This window comes from Melitaea cinxia, chromosome 27 (genome assembly GCF_905220565.1).
Source record: "Melitaea cinxia chromosome 27, ilMelCinx1.1, whole genome shotgun sequence".
NCBI classification, from domain to species: domain Eukaryota; kingdom Metazoa; phylum Arthropoda; class Insecta; order Lepidoptera; family Nymphalidae; genus Melitaea; species Melitaea cinxia.
In genome coordinates this window covers 11,173,461-11,193,173 of record NC_059420.1, presented here as the reverse complement: position 1 = coordinate 11,193,173, position 19,713 = coordinate 11,173,461, and the positions used below count along the sequence as shown (strand labels likewise).

The window sequence follows — 19,713 nt, the reverse complement described above, 5'->3', positions numbered from 1 at the left end:
CGTGGTCTAAAACTCTAAATTATGGAGATACAGAAGTTTTACTTAAGCATATTTTGTAAATAGGTTTGGATATCTAAATAGTCTTAATACACATACAAACACGCGCGCGCATGTACGCATGCACGCACGCACGAGTAATTGTAAAATAGGGTTTAGTTAAAAAAGAAAATTATAATACGATTAATAGAAAGCATACTATAATTTTCACAACTAAGGGAAGTATAATTTACTGATAACTGTCAGCACAGATCGCTACACCCAGAAAATAATATCATTGTAGTGGGCGATTCCATCTAATTATTTCAAGTGAATCGCTAGAACTTTTATATTAAAAAATACTGGTCAGTATAATATAAAACCCTGTAATGATGGAATGGAACAGGTAAAAAAAAATCAAAACTTACATTAAAAAGTCCAATTATTTTATTTTAATATTACATATTTACAACAATGTTACAAAATTTACATAAAGTTAATTAATATTTGAAAAAAAAAAAATTTAAGCCAGTCTCACTATGGAAATAAAATAACGCAGAAAAAATTAAATCATTTCAAAACTTTAAGTGCTGAAAACATCCTTGATAGGGTTATCTTTACTACACCTTTAAAATCTTATAATTAGCTATGTTAGTATTTTATGCAATTTAATTCAGTAAATTTAACATTGTTATATTTTAAGGGAGCACAAAGGTACTTAGATTTTCTTATATTATTACGATCGTGTATAATAAAACTGCTTTGTTTTCAGTCTTCTAATTATACAGGAATTATGTATGATGAAGTCTAAAACTTGATCATAGAGTCAACAAGATTAGTGAGCGAAACTGAAAGAAACTGATTTTAAATGTGATATTGTAACTAAATCAATACAATAATTTTACTAAATCACAAGTTAAAAAAAAAAAGAATAATTATATTCATCTAGCTAGTGATATCTTGAATAATTTAAAGATCTAAAAATGATATCTGACTTATCATGAGTTTATAAATACAATTATTAAAATAAGTTCAAAGGTTTAAAACATCAGTCTTTTTTGCTTACAAACTGTTAATTTTATAAAATGTTTTTAAGTTAACAGTTTGTAAACAAAACCAATCGTATTTAAATATAGGAACCACTTTTAAGGGGGTTTGTAAAATTGTAAAAAAATCAATAATTTAAATGAAAATAACACATTCAATGTTATTGATTGATGATAAGTTTAATGGAGCATTTAAAGTTTTAGGTTATTATTTTACCATTTATTAAATTATAAGTATAAAGCAAACATTAATAATTTAATTAAAAACCTATATTTAGAAGAAATTAGTTAAAATAGAAGTTATGTGCAAAATTAATTAGTAGTAGTAATCTATTATTATCTGTATCTACCTCAGCCTGTGTGTACTATCATTGTGTAAACGTTACTTCCATCAAGATCAAATATAACAATTGAAAATATCATTGCTAAACCTTTGACCTTAAGCATTACATAACTGTTATTGTAAACTCTAGTTTCATTTTCTATGATCAAAGCCGCAAAACAGAAGAAAAGAATCATCGATCATATTCCCGAACACCCCAAAGTTTTTAACTTAATTAAACAAAATAGTGCGGTTTCTTTGCTGAGATTCCATACTCCTGAAGAGCGGGCACCAAATCCTCCATTGTCATTACATATTTCTTTTCCTTTGGTCCTTTTTGGTTCTTAGAGTTCTGGTTTATTTGACTCGATGTTCGCATCTTACAGTGTTGGAGTGCATCATTGGCTATGTCTGACAAGAACTTCTGTGACGCTAATGCTATAAGTCTAATCAACCTGAAAATAATTAAATACATGTAAAATTATTTGTAACATTATTCATAATGTATCATTTTTTTTGTATTTTTTTTTTGAAATGGTGGTGCCACAAAAGAGATAAAGAAGTAAACTATTGCCGGGGGCTGCAATCGTTTCACCTTTTAAATATTAAAGCAGTTGAAACGCCGCTAGCCGAGTTATTGGTTGCCCTGCTAAATTTTGACACATTTTACATGACTGATATTGAAATAAGTCAGCCTGTTACATCCTAATGCTAGGTAAAGGCCTCTTTCTCCATGTAGGAGAAGGTCAGCCTGATGATCAATCTGTTCGACTGTAGTATGGTTGCTAATTTCTATACACAAGCAACAATGTTTATCAGATGTCTATGATAACAATCGGGATATTTCATGTGTTCTCTGAGGCATATTGGGAAGCATCAATGCCATTCACTATATCTGCCCCTTGTACCGTCAAAAACGGATCCTGTCTCCAGACTTTAATACACTTTCAGCATTTGTCATTGGCAAAATCATCGGTGAAAAATTGATGCAGCCATAGTCTTTAAAGAAGAAGAATATCTGCCCCGACCAATAATACAAACTTCAAATATCAGTGTTAAGGCTACTACAAGCACCATTACACACAAACTGTCATAAATGGTATTAACACTATTATCAAGACGGATGACAGTATCTAACAGTAATGTTTTTGATTAATTATTCTTTTTCACCATTAAATTCTACTACATTTATGAGATATTTCTATTCACATTTATCAATCTTAAATTTGTAGTTTACTAATTGAGTAGAAACAGGTCCTACTGGCCTACACTCCCACGGTCAGTCTATTTGTATTGTCGTCCATCAAATAGCATCCACAACTGGTGAAACAGGCCCTAAATGAGATATATAGCAAATAATAATGACAAAAATTTTTTCTTTGATTGATTGTTCTAAGGTTGTGACATTTTTTGATAGTCCAATCTTATCTCCCATGACTGTATCTAGTATATTAATAGCCAATATTCCATTTTGTTACTAAATAGTAGTATTTATGTATGTATTAATATGTGTATATGTATTTACGTTTATGTCTCACTTTAAATGGTATATCACAATTTGTACACCTACACCGACACAATACCATCTCCTCTGCCCCTAGGTTGCCTGGAAGAGATCGCTTTTCAGCAATAAGGCTGCCCTTTGTACCTTATGATACTTTGTTAAAATCAATCTGATATGTGATATTTCTGTTTTGTAGTTTGTCAATGTAAAAGTTTAAAAAGTATTACCAATGTAACATTTTTTTTTTACAATAAGAATATAATAATAAAAAACAAACCCCTTATTTGAAATTATTACTTTCTATTAGTTAAAAAAAAATGTATTGTCACAATATTTATTGAACTCGTGTTCAAGCTAGAAATGACTTATGGGTAATTTACTATAATTAGTTAATTCGTGTTTAAAATGTCGTGATATTAAAAAAAGTATTTGCACTGCTTACAGTCAATATAGTGTAGTTTCGAGTTTGTGATGTTTTTTGTTTAAGAAGTATTAATTTGAATGTTTACCTCGGGTCTTGTGATTCAAAGCCTGACATGTTCAAGTAATAGGCTACAACGGAGTCAGGTATTGATGGGCTGTAGTTTTCTAGCTGGAGCAGAAAATCGCTAAGTGCATGACCAGCGCCGCTGTCTTCGTCCATTCCGATGGAGGGCGAGCCCATACGACTCATCTGCATACTATACGATTAATATAAACATCAATAAAACAACATATTTATAAATTTGTAAATTAACACTTACCTATAAAGCTATGGATTTGTAAAATTTTATATATGACAGCTTGTCTTGATATGTTGATTGAAATAAAGCGTCAAGCTTACCAGATTACAATAAATTTTTAAAAACACTGCCTAAGTATAACCTATGCCAATGTAAAAGTAGTTGAGGGACTGAGTCATAGATAATATCACATTTAATACATAATTATAAAAAAGACAGCGTTGTTGCCAGTTGTTGCTGACTATTTAAAAAACTGGCAACACTGCTTTACGTTTTGTTTCTACATAAACTATTTTAAAATTAATTATTTGATGTGAAAAGTTAAACATTTTTACCTAGCTAAAGTTACGAATTAAGTAATGATAGACGTTATTTTAGGTATAAAATTACTTTCTTTTTAAAATAAGACCTATTTTCGATGAAATATTACATAACCACCTATTATATGAATATTGAAATATAGCTTATATAGAACAATAATTGCTTATCATTTGAGTGTTGCAGTTCTGATACGTTTTCCCTATAAAATAGCTGTGTTATAAATTAGTCATTTGAAACTTTAATATCATAATTTTTTATAAATCACGGTAATATAAAAAAAAACTATTAGCTGTATCTAAAGTGAATTTTGAAGAAACATTGAGAAAAATGTAGTAGTAAAATATTGCATTTTTATGCAACTATTACAATATCTAGCAATAGAATAAGTCTATATAGGAATTATAATCAAAACACCAAAAATTAAGTTCCGATAGTGGCTCTATAATTAGCTAATTTAAATAAAAATTGATTAAAATATTGCCACTTAAAATAAAATTTAAAGGAAAATTATTCAGAATAGGGCAACAAGACTGACCTCGTGGTACTTATCGTTAAGTTGGCAACATCTACCCCTTCCTTCCTTCTTTTGCGCCGCTCCTCTAGGCAGAACTGCGAGAGAACGTGATCGATCGAATTTCAAAAAAGGCTCACACCTACCCCTGTGCTCCCGACATCACGAAATTACTTTATATCTCCTGATTAAAAATCGGGAGTTCGTGTTTCGTGATTTTGTCATTCCGCGTGTGAACTCGCATAGATTCCAACCCGACGCCGCGAGGCTACCTAGTGAAGAGCACATTTAATAAAACAAAATGTCGAACCTCGCCGATCCCGTCGCGTTCGCGAAGGACTTCCTCGCCGGTGGTATCTCCGCCGCCGTCTCAAAGACAGCAGTAGCTCCAATCGAGCGTGTGAAGCTGCTTCTCCAAGTCCAGCACGTCAGCAAACAGATCGCAGAAGACCAGCGCTACAAAGGTATCATCGACGCCTTCGTCCGCATTCCCAAAGAGCAGGGTCTGCTCTCCTTCTGGCGTGGTAACTTCGCCAACGTCATCAGGTACTTCCCTACACAGGCGCTCAACTTCGCTTTCAAGGACAAGTACAAGCAGGTCTTCCTCGGAGGCGTAGACAAAAACACACAGTTCTGGCGCTACTTTGCCGGTAACCTCGCTTCGGGAGGTGCCGCCGGAGCTACCTCGCTATGTTTCGTGTACCCACTCGACTTCGCCCGTACCCGTCTCGCCGCCGACGTCGGCAAGGGCGACGGCCAGCGTGAATTCAAAGGTCTCGGAAACTGTATCACCAAGATCTTCAAATCCGACGGCCTGACTGGTCTCTACAGGGGTTTCGGTGTGTCCGTGCAGGGTATCATTATCTACCGCGCGGCGTACTTCGGTTTCTACGACACCGCGCGCGGCATGTTGCCCGACCCCAAGAACACACCTATCGTCATCAGCTGGGCCATCGCGCAGACAGTCACAACTGTCGCCGGTATCATCTCGTATCCCTTCGACACCGTCCGTAGGCGCATGATGATGCAGTCCGGACGTGCCAAGGGCGACATCCTGTATAAGAACACCATCCACTGCTGGGCGACCATCGCCAAGACCGAGGGAGCCTCCGCCTTCTTCAAGGGTGCCTTCTCCAACGTCCTCAGAGGCACTGGTGGTGCTTTCGTTCTCGTGTTATATGATGAGATCAAGAAGCTCATCTAAATTTAATGTAAGAATTGTTACCATAACTTCAATTGTGATTTGATATCACTGATAGGCACTCCCCTGAAATCATGTATTATTTAGACGCAAAATAACATCCTAGTAACTTATTTTTAGTTAAATAAAGTGTTATACAATGATTCCAGAAAAAAATTGTTTCATTATAATAATGCTGCTTGTTACATAATTGTTTCACTTTGTAGATCAAGAAGTGGAATCATTCCTAATAAATTTTAACTGTAAATGTTCTAATTAGAAGATAATTCAATTATTGTTCTAAATTCGAATGTAAAATTATATAAAATATTCTTCTTCTATAGTTGACAGTTATGTAATAACCTCCTTTAAGATGTCGTTCATGGCATATAGGCCAAGGTTTGTCACAAGTTCACTGTGAACATCAAAATCTAGTGTAGGAAAGTGATTTAAACTATTTTAGGACTATCATAATCTTTAAACACAAAAGGGAGTGATGTGTAGTGTCTGTTCCGGTTATGTAATGCTTTGATACATTTCTCTGTGAACATATGTTGATCATATTATGGTCAGCTTTTATGTAACCACAATGTTCTTGAATGTATATGCTGTGCAAGTGATTCAAGTAACTTTGGTTTTCATTGCTAGTGGTCGGGGATTTGAAATGTAACTCAGTAGGTAACATTTTGTGTGAGTGAGCATTGATATGTTTATCGATATGTTGAACTGTTTACTCGGTTTGACTTTTTTGTCATAAAAAATTCATGCAAACGAGTGATTATAATATAAAAAATTCATTAAAATTGTGTTTTCATTTGTTACCTACTGGTTATTTGCCGGCTAGCAAATTACTAATTTTTCTGTAAATAAGCAAGCAATACATAATAAATTATTGATTAATGGAATTTGAATTCATCTTCAAACTATCACAAACCCTTGGACAATTTATTTTCAATAAAATTGGTTAGTATAGCTAATTGTATCAGTAAATTAAAAAAAAATGAATAGCAATAATTAGGAAAGTAATTTATTAGTACATTACAACTAATAAATTCGGGAATTAAAAACTTGATTGAAAACAACACAGAAAATTAAAAATTACTCATAAACATTGCTTCAATTTACAAGTAATTTTAGTCAAGACTCAATAATACAAAGTGACAGAGATAGCTATTGATTGGCGGCGGGCAAATGGAACTTCATATTCATTACGTCACCAATTCGTAAATGCGGCTGCGTGGTGCTGACGTCACTGGTAGGTATGCGTAAGTTTGACCTTTGAACTTCAAACCTAGATACACGAATTTATGAGACAAGTCCAGATATAGCTGACATACATTACTATTTAAGTCTTAACAAAGCGTCTTCTTTCAAAGATTCCTAATGTTAGTACATTACCTTGTTCACCTTTCAATTCTTTTATATGTAGTTAAAACTTAATAATTCATCCATTCAACTGTAAATACATTTTATTAAACTTGTAGTGAATTACATTTGATGCTACACAATTCTGTTCAAATTTTAATTAATTAATTGAAATAAGTAATATTTTTGCATGGGATTGACCCATTTGATGTTTAATACAGTATTTTTTAAATTTAATTTATTAATTGAACAAATTAGGTAATTTAGTAGGAATTTACTTTTTTTAAATACTTTCTTGGTACCTATTTAGTAAGTAGGTTATTTTAGGTATGTTTAAAATACATTACATAAATAAAACAGAAATGAAATATGTATTTATTTATTTTAAAGAAAAGTAATTAACAAATTACATTGGTCATTAACCGCATTAAATATTCATTCATATATGATATATCGTAAGGTTGTTCATCAAGTTATTATTTAACTATTATACTATAACTTATGTTATTTAACTTCCGAGTTCATACTGACTTGTAGAATATAAAATTGCATATCAACCTATTTGAAAAGAAGGAGCAATGGCGTCGGCGATCTTTTTCTAACCAGAAGATCTTTTTCGGTCAACATTATAGACTTGAATTCAATGTCAATGTAACATATAAAACAAATTATATAATCTTAATACCTAAGTATGTATAAATTATGCGTCACGTTGTTTGTCCGCGATGGACTCCTAAACTACTTAATCGATTTAAAACAAATTTGCACACCGTGTGCACTTAGATCCAACTTGACAAAAAGGCTATGTTTTGTTTCGATATATATAATTATATATATAATTATTATATTCAAGAAAAAAAATAAGTGGTACGAAGTTCGCCAGGTCGGCTAGTATGTAATAAGACATAAAAGACTAGATGCATACTATTTTGTTATAATAGTTGCATAAGTTACACAGACATGGTAAGACAGACAGTATAATAAGACATATAAGTAAGTCAACAATTAAGTAATTTATTACAGTTTTAGAAAAACCACTGTTTATAGTTATAAATAAATATATTAGACATTTTTCATAGTTTTGACTGCACTAATTTTAAACATCAGATCAGTTGGTGGCAGTCTTGGTATCCCTGCTGAAAATTCAAATAAAAAAAACGATGATTTGTATGGGAAGTTATTGTAAACTATTTTGTATGTAAATAGGGATTCAAAAAATTTCATGCAATTTTTATCTGTTTCTATCTGGGCTATCTGGTTTCCAGAGAGATCTATCAGGAATTATGAGTGAAGTTGTTGAAGTAAAACTTTTTTTACACACGATTCATTGGGAATTAAGCTGGTGAATGCGTGACGAGAGACTTACGTATAGTGTGATCGGGCGAGGCGAACGGAATTTGAGAGGGAGATATAAGTTAGTGAAGATGGAAAGAGAGAGAGAGTTACATTTCGTATATTACTGTGGGGAGTGTAGGGGCAACTAAAGAAGTTTTACTTCAGTCGTGTGGTCTAAATCACACTCTTTTTTTATACACTTGTTGTTTTATTTTAATATCGACTGTTAATGTGATTAATACAAATAAATAGACCAAATCCGCAAATAAAAAATCTGTCGGTGGCAAATAAAAGCTTTTCACTCCTCACTCGTGTATGCGACAAGTCGCTTCTGTATGTTACCTTTACTTCTGAAGAGTGTTGTTTTATAGCCACTTATTAGACACTATTTTCTATAAAGCCCCCTTCAAAAAACAAATTATATGATACTGAATTAGACAAACTCTTAAAAGTAACATTCATACAAACTCATGGCAAACATAGTTTTAATAGCAATTAGGTACCTTACTATGTCTAAGCATAATATAAATGAAGCATTTTTAAATTTAATTCAATTAAAAGATTATCGCTAGTAAGTACTTTATTTATTATACACTAGCGATTATCTTATAATGAATGGGGGGAATCGAGGATAGGGTCGGCAACGCGCTTGCAATGATTCTGGTTCGGTAATCGCTTATCATCAGGTGAGCCGTACGCTTGTTTGCCGATTTAGTTATATATAAAAAAAATTATATAATTTACTATCACTTTTCCTATCATATTATCGAGGATAGGTGAACACAGAGTAAATAAACTCGTGGCTGATCTGTCACGGTCGCGTGCAGTTTATTTTTATGACGCGTCTCATACGTCATTGTAAGAATAGGTACTTTATCCTAAAGTTACTTTTAACGAATAAATAAAAAAATGCGTGCGTACAAAGTACACATGTCAGAAGTGAAACTTCTTTGGCAAACTAATATATTTTGTCTCGTTTATATTTATACAAATGTAAAGCTTTAGATTTCAGTTCCAGCGCCATCTACAAAAACGTTGCCGTTTCATCACAACGTTGCCGTTTCATTCGTATAATTGTGTTTGCTCGCAAACGCAATTATACGTACATGGTACTAAACTAGGGATATCTCCTTTCCAACAAAAAAAGAATTATCAAAATCGGTACATCCAGTAGAAAGTTATGCGGTATAATACAATGTAGATCGACGAAAAAGGCATCAAGTAAAAACGCATTATTAGATATAACTCGAAAAGTTATTGTTATTGTTAAGTTATTGTTAGATCTCAAATAAATTTAAATGGGACCAATTGACACACACCACCTTTCGATTAAAAAAAAAATTGTCGAAATCGGTCCACACGGTCAAAAGTTCTGATGTAACATACATAAAAAAAAATACAGTCGAATTCAGAACCTCCTCCTTTTTTGGATGTCGGTTAAAAATATATTATTGTGGGATATCCATAAGAGATAGACATATACCATAGCGGAGTTTTCTGTAGACCTTCTCAATGTGTACAATACTTAGTACATTATTTTGATAAATCTCGTAGGGTTCAGGCTGCGTTAGCAATGTAAGCGGAAAAAATGTAATTATTTACGACATCACATTAGAAACGTATTCTCGTAGTATTTCTCTACTATTTAATGGATGTTATTATACATATAAACCTTTCTCTACAATCACTCTATCTATTAAAAAAAACCGCATCAAAATCCGTTGGGTAGTTTTAAAGATTTAAGCATACCTAGGGACATAGGGACATAGGGACAGAGAAAGCGACTTTGTTTTATACTATGTAACTAATCGAAACTCGAAAAAGTATTTCTTACGAAATAACTTCCTTATGGTTTAAATACTGTTAGTATTAGGGTAATACTTACTTAAATTCTTTACCAATGTTGTATTGAGAAACCTACATCAGAGTTTATATATATTATTATAGATTATACTAACTACACTTAAACTAGAGCTATTATACTCTTATGTCACATCTCCTCAGTTAAAATTAAACCGCATGCAATTAAAGGTTTTGCGTTCTGTGATTATGTTAGATCAAAAGTAAACTCTGACGAAAATATTAAAAAAAAAATTGTATTTGATAATTTTATCATATGTACAGACTTCGGCCGATTATAATATTATAATATCATCATTTTTGTATCGATAAGTGTGACAATAATAGTACTAAAACGTCTTAAATATAACTAAATTCGTACATCGTTGCTAGTGTTGTGGCGAGGACTTTTGGAGATATATGATTCAATAATTGTCTACAAATTGAAGAATCCGGCTCTACTCCTCTAATCCGGTCAGTTCTTGTAACAGCCGGCCATGCCAGTGACGACGTCTCTAGTAACAGTTACTAGTAATGATCTGGATTTTTTTTTTTATGAATGGACATTGTTCACATCCACAGTCCAAAGATATTTCCTAATGGTATAAATGATCGTTTCGAATTGCTTTGGAATATTTGTTAGATAAAAAATAACACTCATTTTTAATTTTTAAGTATTGACGTCGTTACAATAATATAGGTTACCTACATGTAAAAAGAACTCTCGTTTTCTCCAGCACTCCTCATCAGAGTGAATTGATATTTCCACAGAACCGGTAATGCAGCAGACACTAAAATAATAAAGAAAGTACAAAACAAATAAAAAATAACTTTATTAAAATAATATTCAAACGCACTTTCAAATATTCATTTTGAGAAACTGGTAATATCTTGCATGAAGTAGGTACAGCGTCTAAATCCACACATCTTTATCATTACGTAATATAATCCTGCACCGAATTCGCTTCAGCCTGTATTATCTCACTGCTCGGCATAGGATACTTTCTCCATGTAGGAGAAGGAAAAGAGGTTATTTCACCACGTTGTTGTTCCAATGGTGGTTGGCGAATAAGTCCTGCACCGAATAATAAATAAGCTTTAACTATTAATTTTTTAAAAAAATATAACGTAGGGTCAGTCCGGGACACTTGCCCAGGGAGCAGAGATGCTTCAGTTCGAATAAATCATTTAAATATTTGCGCTATTTAGTTTGCTGTCAGGTCACTACAAGCTCGTTTAATGCTTGACTATGCCATATTGGCTGCCATTATGCTGGTTTGATATTAAGTGAAAGAAACACGTTTTTGATGATTTCTAGCAGGAAAAAAAGTTTTTATTTTATTTTATATTTTAACATTTCTCCGACAAATTTAAAGGTAAGCAATAACTTTCTTATCATTTGGATAACTAAATTAATGTAGTTTTAGGTTTGCAGTGTGATTAAATATTATGATTTCACATTTTTCTGTAATCAGGTGCTAAAGTGAAGAAGGTTAGGTTAGGGAGACTTCAACCATCTGGGCGGACGCCCTCGGTCGCGCCAACAAAATCCAGCTGCGACGGCCGCAGCGGGTCATCGCGACGAGGGCGATACGCGGTTACCGGACGGTGTCCTGGACGGCGGCGTGCGTGCTGGCCGGTGATCCCCCCGGGAACTGCAGGCGGAGATCCTCGCCGAAACATATCATTTTGAGGCGGCGAGGAGATCCCGGGGGGAGTCTCCTACGTGGGAGGAGCTCACACGCATGCAGAGGCTGGCGCAGGACACCCTGTTGCGGCGGTGGACGGAGGACTTGGCTTCGCCAGTCCCCGGGCAGTGGACGGTGGACGCAGTGAAGCCGGTCCTCCGGAAGTGGGTGAGGCGGCGGTTCGGGCCGCTGACCTTCCGTCTGGTGCAGGTGCTTTCCGGACATGGGTGCTTCGGTAAGTACCTGCACCAAATCGCGAGACGGGAGGCGACTCCAGCCTGCCACGAGTGTGGAGCGCCAGAAGATACGGCGCTCCACACGCTGGAGGCGTGCGCCACTTGGGAACCGCAGCGGCGCACGCTTTCAGCGGTTCTCGGACGGGATCTCTCGCTGTCGAGTGTCGTAAAGGCCATGCTTGACAGCGAGAGATCGTGGCAGGCGGTGGTCTCCTTCTGCGAAGAGGTAATGACGCAGAAGGAGACCGTGGAGCGGGCCAGAGAGGATGACGCCTCTGGGGGCAAGGAGAAGGCGGTTTGCCCACCTCCTCCCCCCCTCGTAATAGTGGGGTCGGCGGCCGATAGTCGGGGGACTTCGGCCGGCCGGACGACACGACCCCATACGTCTGAGGGGTGGCCTTGTTGTGAGCGAGGCCACCCTACCATCATGCCGGGGCCCGGAAGCTTTGTCCAGGTCTACCGCTGAGGCGAGGTGGCGAATGCTAGCGCGACCCCTCTCGCCCCACCCAGGCGGATGACTGCTAACACGTGGTGGTTTTTAGTCAGTAGGAGTCTGACATAACCCTCTGGCGCCCCCGCGCTGGAGGGTATCCATGATGGATTTTCCCCACGTAAAAAAAAAGGGAGACTTCAACCATGATTGGTGCGGGAGACATGATCAGTAATTCAACTGCTCCTCGGATAGGTTTTACAGAAAATTTATTATTACATCATCGTATATGTATATGTACATACATATACGACGAGACGGGATATACAAGACTGTCCTAAGCTTTTAGCAAGCGAGAAATCGAGGTAAGTTTGGCTAGTTACTTTTACTGAAAGGAAAACAGGTAACAAAAAAAAAAAACCTAAAGGAAATAAAAATAATTGTTAAGGATAGTAGGAATGAAACAGCATCTGATGGTGGTCGTAAAAATATGCAACACTCAAAAAGATATCAAAGAAGAAGAAACTAAAAAAGAGGAAACTACAAAATAATTTCACGGATGTTGATAGCAGTGAAGGTGATTTGAATGAAGGTCTGGAGTTTTATAAGCAGTGGTATTATTTTGTATCCAAAACAGACCGAGTGCTAGACATGGGACTCTGTATTTCGTGCAAGAGATATGTTCATGATGTATGCGTTGGGATGATAAAAAGATAGACAAAATAAACACGACAGTAAAGATAAACAAAATCTTAAACGTCATCAATGCGAAGACAGTTGATTTTTTATACGTCTTACAAATATTAAAAACTGATGATGATCTCTTTAGTGGACTGTTTATATGATACGTTTATGACATAATACCGTCCAAATTGCCCATTTACAATTGAATTTGTGATAAAAAAAGTTATTTTAAATGTTAAATATTAGACATATCAAGAATCAAGGAATGCTATAAATATAATCAAGAAATAACGAAAAAGTTTATGTTATATTATAGCGTTTTTATATTTTTGATTGTTTGTTAATGCAGCGACATTGATGACTACGTTCTTAATGGTTATAGGTGACTCCAGTATATTTTTCAATAAGTAACATGTTATTGTGTTTATTCTTATTAAATCTTCAAGATTTCCAACATATTTATCATTGTTTTCCCTTTACAAATACATATGGTCAAATCTCCCTTCCACAAAGGTCAACTCGGGTTGTGGACATTTGAACCACAAACCAAAAAAATATATACTTATTTAATTCTCAAATTAATGCGTATGAAGTAGCTTAGGTTATATAAATATGTACCCATTTGTACCTGGTATACATCAGTTTGCTTCCTAATTAAATGTCGTAGTGTCGTCGTTAGAGTAAAAGGGGACTCGACTCTCCCGGACTCCCCCTACATATATCGCACCTTCGGTGCAACAAAGTCACAACAGCTCATTTCTTAATTTTCAGGAGAGGACTTTTAATTTTTTTTTTCGCCTATCTTCCTCATTTCTGGATTACTATTTATGGTAGGCTTGAAATCTTTATAAAATTAATAGTTTACTTTCTTTGCTATAGTTTAAAAATCTTATATTGAAATATTAAAAAGTCCTATTAAAAGACATAACAAATAATTGTGTTTGCTCGCAAACGAAAAAAAAACCGACTTCAATTACATCGACGAGTAATACAACGTAGATCGACGAAAAAATAGTCAAGTAACTACGCGTTATCAAAGATTACTCAAAAAGTAGTTATCAGATCTCAATAAAATTTATATGTGACCACATGACAAACATCAGCTTTCGATTAAATTAAAAATTATTAAAATCGGTACACCCAGTAAAAAGTTAGTGCGGATTTTCAAGAGTTTCCCTCGATTTATCTGGGATCTCATCATCAGATCCTGGTTTCCTTATCATGGTACTAAACTAGGGATATCTTCTTTCCAAAAAAAAAAAAGAATTATTAAAATCGGTACATCCAGTAGAAAGTTATGCGGTATAATACAACGTAGGTCGACGAAAAAAGCGTCAAGTAAAATCGCATTTTTAGATATAGCTCGAAAAGTAGTTGTTAGATCTCAAATAAATTTAAATGGGACCAATCGACACACACCACCTTTCGATTAAAAAAAAAATTGTCGAAATCGGTCCACACGGTCAAAAGTTCTGATGTAATATACATAAAAAAATACAGTCGAATTGAGAACCTCCTCCTTTTTTAGAAGTCGGTTAAAAAGACTGCTAAAATGTGACTTTGCTGCACCGAAGGTGCGATATATCAATTCAGAAATCTCGAAGAAGTCGACGTACCTACTATTATTTTTTAGACACTATCTTCAGCTTGTTTCCAGACAGTAAATATACAGGATTTTAGTTTCGAGTGTATATACTTATGTATGTTTGTTGTTTGGAATTGTGTGATTCATTCATTTTTCCACAACTTAAAATTGCATGGTGAAGTACAAAAGTGGATTTATTTATTCACCATGGTTGTGCAACCATGCAACATAAAAAATATAATGACACAAAGGCGGACTTAAACCATACAGTCCTTTCTCTCTCTACGATACTAAGTGTGTTAAGGTTTAAGGTAAAAATATATTAAGGTCAAAAATATCTTTATTCAGACAGGTTTCAAAAGAATTTTCGAATCGTCATTTTATAAATTTAAATTTTTAAGTGATTATTATTTTTAAAGTAAAGCTACCACCGATTCGGAATGTAAATTCTACAGAGAAGCATCGGCGAGAAAATCCGCAGTTACTTTTATAAAATTAATATATGGATTGTGTGTATAATATTTTAATGTAATTGGTCACTAATAGATGGCGGTACTTGTATTTTTAATCGCGCTAATGTTTTGATTTTTTTAAAACTTAAGTTAAATGTGTTACACTCATGTCACTCACATTATACAAGGCCTGCATACGACCTATTATGACCTACGCGTGCCCCGTCTTCGCTCATGTGGAGCCAACCCTCATCCATAGGCTCCAAATCATTCAGAACAAGTTTCTGCGCACTGCCACGTACTCGCCGTGGTACGTGCGTAATGTCGACTTACATCGCGACCTTAAGATCGATTCAATCGCGAAGCACCTCAAAATACTCGCTACAGCGTATTTTGAGAGAGCGCGCAGTCACCCAAATCCTCTTGTAGCAGAGGCTTGCAAATACGTAGGTAGAGGGAACTTACAGACCGTACAAAGGCGTCCTATGCACGTCTTAACCGACCCTGACGATAGGATCAAGGCGCTTAACGCCATATACACCACCACACACAGGACACACACACACCGCCCCCGCCGGCGAGGGCGAGGTCCCCGCGTTCTGACGGTTCGGACGCGCCTAGGCGCGTAGCTGACCGTCCGTAAGCCGTCTCAGCGCTCCGCATAGCGCCTCCTCCACTCCGACGACGCTCTAAGCCGAGGTGCGATCTCGCTAGGAGACACCCTTAGGGCGGGCGTTTTTCCCCCCCGAGCCCTCCCAGAGGGCTCCCATTCTTCCTTCGCGGCCGGCTTGCCTAAGTGCCCGGCCCCTCTCACCGGTGACGCTGTAAAGGCCGCTAGGGCCAACAGCACTCCACAATTCGAAAAAAAAAAAAAAAATCATGTCACTCTCTAATGAGGGCCAAAAAAATCAATCAAATCAATCAATCAACTTGCAGGACTCTGACTCTCACCGCAGACTCGCGACTCTGCTTCGAGCCCAAAAAATCGGCTACATTCACGGGCTCCCGAAAGACATCGGCATTAAGTCGATCCACGGGGACCTCAAAGCCCAGGATCTCCTCGTCAAGGGAGTACAAGGATGTACAACCTCCGTACCAAGGAACCATACAACATGGTTCTTTGTATTCTTGAACTTTCCTCGCAAGGGAAACAAATCTACAACATAAAAATAGTGTGTCATCTCTCCGGGCTCACTGTAGAAGCCCCTCTCAAACGTGGCGTCCCCGGACAATGCCACAATTACCAAAAATACGGGCATTCCGCCTGCAACTGCTTCATGAAGCCTAGGTGCGTAAAGTGCCTAGGAGACCACAGTACGACGGACTGTCCTCGTAAGGTCCCAGACCCCTTGACTCCTCCCAGCTGCGTCCTCTGCAATTCGCAGGGGCACCCAGCGAATTACCGCGGCTGCCCAAAGGCCCCGCGCAGACGCCCACGGGCTATCAAAGCCCACAAGAACTCGAACACGAGTCCCAAGCCCAGCCCCGCTTCCGCCGAATCTCAGCCGGCGAAAACTATCACCCCTTCTGCTCCTCCTACGGAGCAAACAGTCCCGCAGGCGGAAAAGAACACCTCCGCATCCATTGAAAAGACCCCTCAGGTCAGTAACCCCCTAGGAGCCTGGGCTAGACCGTTGTCCAACGGCATCCCTATTTCTACCACTTCTCCGGCATTAAACCGGAAGCAGTCACCAAAAGCCAATTGCTAGGCATGAAGGCTTATCTAGATAGTGTTAGGGCTAATCTTGACAGCATGGCGGCTCTCATAGAGCAATCCCTTGGTAGTTTTTAATGGCTACAAATGCTAGGAATAAACCGCGATCGCCCAGCGATGTTACTTTCAACGCAAACGGCCTTATCCGGCAAATTGACTTAGTACTCCAATTCCTAGGGACCACCCTGTCGACGTCATGTTGGTGCAGGAAACCTTCCTTAAGCCGTCAGTTAGAAGTCCTAGGATAGCTAATTATCGGCTTGTTAGAAATGATTGATACTCCGCCCGTGGAGGCACTATCATTTACTATAAGTCTTCTTTGCACTGCATTCCGCTCGACCCACCCACGCTTTTCAACAGCGAGGTGTCAATGTGTCGAGTTAGTTTGACGGGCCATCAGCCTATAACAATAATCTCAGCGTACTCTTATCCGAGCATACCCCTACTAGAAAGTGACATAAGGTCACTACTCTCGTTGGACGGTCGTATGTATGCACTTGGAAATATACATAATAGTTCATTCCTAATGTCTGGTTATTTCATTGTGAAGAAGTGAGGTAGTGAAGTAGTTCAACGAAAACAAAGTGTTTTCTAAAGTAGAAGAGCGGATTGTACACTGTGTCAATAATTATAATAGTAAAAAAATACTATAAGCACATATCTAGTTTTATCACAATTATGGCACAGAAGGTAATAATATTTAAAAAAAATTAATTCACGAACTGTGATATTTGTAGACTTGTAGTGTTGAATATTAAACATATTTTGGTAGAATGTGTTCGAAACGGAGAAAAGGGAAAGAAAGTAATAATAACATTTATTATATTTAAATTCTGTAGGAATTTTTCAAAGTATATTCGCGACTCCAATGTCGGAGACGGCAAAGATTAATTTATAGTTTTAAATTAAAATATAAAATAAGAATAAAATCTATTACTGAATTTTCGATTATGATAAGGATATAATGGGACTGACATTTACAGCTTTTTTAAAAAAAATCCCTAAATAAAAAAAATAAAATAATGGACGCTACGACCTAGAACAAATGACCGTGTAAGAAAATTTAAATATAGATGGATGGCCTTACTCTAATAACTGTGATGAGCAGAAATCATTACGGTTCTAATTTAATCGCACCGTCAGCTGTCTTGTGTGAGGGCATTAACTCGATCGATCCAGAATGCCTTTTATGAAACTACATTATTAAGAGATTAAAATAGGCACAGGTATTAGTAGATAATTGAAACTACAAGAAATATTAATTTTTTTTTCATCATCATCATTACAGCCTATACAGTCCACTGCTGGAAATAGGCCTCCACAAGTTTACGCCAAAAATAACGTGAACTCATGTGTTTTACCCATAGTCACCACGCTGGGCAGGCGGGTTGGTGACCGCAGGGCTGGCTTTGTCGCACCGAAGACGCTGCTGCCCGTCTTCGGCCTGTGTATTTCAAAGCCAGCAGTTGGATGGTTATCCCGCCATCGGTCGGCTTTTTAAGTTCCAAGGTGGTAGCGGAACTGTGTTATCCCTTAGTCGCCTCTTACGACACCCACGGGAAGAGAGGGGGTGGCTATATTCTTAAGTACCGTAATTTCTTTTTAGTGTTAAAGAATTTTAGTTATTACTGGCCAGTTATTCACTTGAAAATTTATCCTAGAGGAATCGTATACTTTTCTTGGACGTAAAATTACCTTGTGCTATTTACTAAGACTGTAACCTATTTCTATGCCAACATTGATACATATCCATCCAGTAGTCCTGGTGTGATAGATAACAAACAACTTATACTCACTTAAAAAGTTGACTCTTTAATAGTAGTCAGTATATGTTGCAGACATAAGAAAGTGCCATAGCTAATCTAACGATTGCCTGCTCTTGTAAGATTGTCTTCCACATCTAAAGATTTAATTAAGTCAAAAAAACCCTAGTAATACGAACAAAGTCAATTGTCAGCCTTAGCAAGAAAAAAGTCTAAAGAACGTACTTGACTTTAAAAATCGAGAAAATTATATTAAGAAAATTTTCTTACCTCAAACAATTACATACCACGAGAAAGAACTTTGTGTAAAACAAGAATGGCTACCAGGAAAACGTAGAAGACTTATAATCTTTAATATTACCCCCAGGAAGAGATTCACTAAGAATACCTTATATAATTGTAGGAACGGTTCAATACAAGTAGTGTTGCGTAAGTTTCCGCGGGGCGCGTTGGCAGCGGTATCCAATCGATGGCTACTGGCGGGCAACGAGGTCGTGACCCGGCGTAGATCCTATTATAAATGAAGAACTTAGTCTACGATAACTCATAGTAATTCAGAATGATTCATGCGTGGGTATTTGTTATTAATTATTTTTGTTATGATTCTTAATGAGGTCATAGGGTAAATTCGATACGATAATTTTACCAAATTGATGTAAGAGCTCTTAATCCGACGGAATTTATAAAAACATTCGTTTTATTAGTCTAGAATTTTTAGTGCATACTATATTGGTTTATTCTATAAAAAATTACTCCTTTTTTCAATCTAAATTTTTTTAATAATATTCTGATACGCCATTGGCTGTTTGCTGTGGTTATGGCTTCTGATAGAAATAAGTAGCCCTTACCTACCTTATTTCAAAGATGATTGTTTATATACTGTAACACGGTTCACTAGTAAAAAAAACAGCTAAGTTCGTTTCGGACTCGCGCACCGAGGGTTCCGTACAAATACATTTATTAAAAAAAAATATTGCATGACTAGCCGTGCCCACGACTTCGTCCACGAGGAATTTAACAAAAAAGTTATTCTTCAGTTT

The 19,713-nt window shown here is 36.4% G+C and overlaps 2 protein-coding genes and 1 long non-coding RNA gene across 6 annotated transcripts in view; 1 reads left to right on the top strand and 2 right to left on the bottom strand.

Annotated features, from left to right (window-relative positions):
* Positions 1 to 1,157: 1,157 nt before the first annotated feature.
* On the bottom strand, positions 1,158 to 4,506 carry LOC123667061 (transcription initiation factor TFIID subunit 10-like). 3 transcript variants are annotated; one of them, XM_045601059.1, is made up of 3 exons: positions 4,427 to 4,506; positions 3,358 to 3,528; positions 1,158 to 1,799 (listed from the first exon to the last, which is right to left on the bottom strand). In XM_045601059.1, exons 2-3 carry the CDS (start codon positions 3,525 to 3,527, stop codon positions 1,580 to 1,582), a joined length of 390 nt encoding a protein of 129 aa, XP_045457015.1. In that variant the 5' UTR covers position 3,528; positions 4,427 to 4,506; the 3' UTR covers positions 1,158 to 1,579. The 3 variants fall into 3 exon arrangements, with proteins under 3 accessions (XP_045457015.1, XP_045457014.1, XP_045457016.1); XM_045601058.1 differs by lacking the exon at positions 4,427 to 4,506 and adding an exon at positions 3,592 to 3,775; XM_045601060.1 differs by lacking the exon at positions 4,427 to 4,506 and adding an exon at positions 3,592 to 3,775 and having other exon boundaries at positions 3,358 to 3,521.
* A 106-nt stretch (positions 4,507 to 4,612) lies between these two features.
* LOC123667060 (ADP,ATP carrier protein) lies at positions 4,613 to 6,385 on the top strand. The gene has a single exon (XM_045601057.1). It carries the CDS (start codon positions 4,704 to 4,706, stop codon positions 5,604 to 5,606), a length of 903 nt encoding a protein of 300 aa, XP_045457013.1. The 5' UTR covers positions 4,613 to 4,703; the 3' UTR covers positions 5,607 to 6,385.
* Positions 6,386 to 10,358: 3,973 nt separating this feature from the next.
* Positions 10,359 to 19,713, bottom strand: part of LOC123667062 — a 32,654-nt gene continuing 23,299 nt past the window's right edge. The window contains exons 1-2 of one of the 2 annotated variants that reach the window (XR_006745372.1): positions 19,062 to 19,255; positions 10,359 to 10,912 (exon numbers count right to left, since the gene is read on the bottom strand). This is a non-coding gene — a long non-coding RNA (uncharacterized LOC123667062). Of the gene's footprint in view, positions 10,913 to 19,061; positions 19,256 to 19,713 lie in introns of those variants that run through there. The other variant, XR_006745373.1, reaches the window with a different exon arrangement.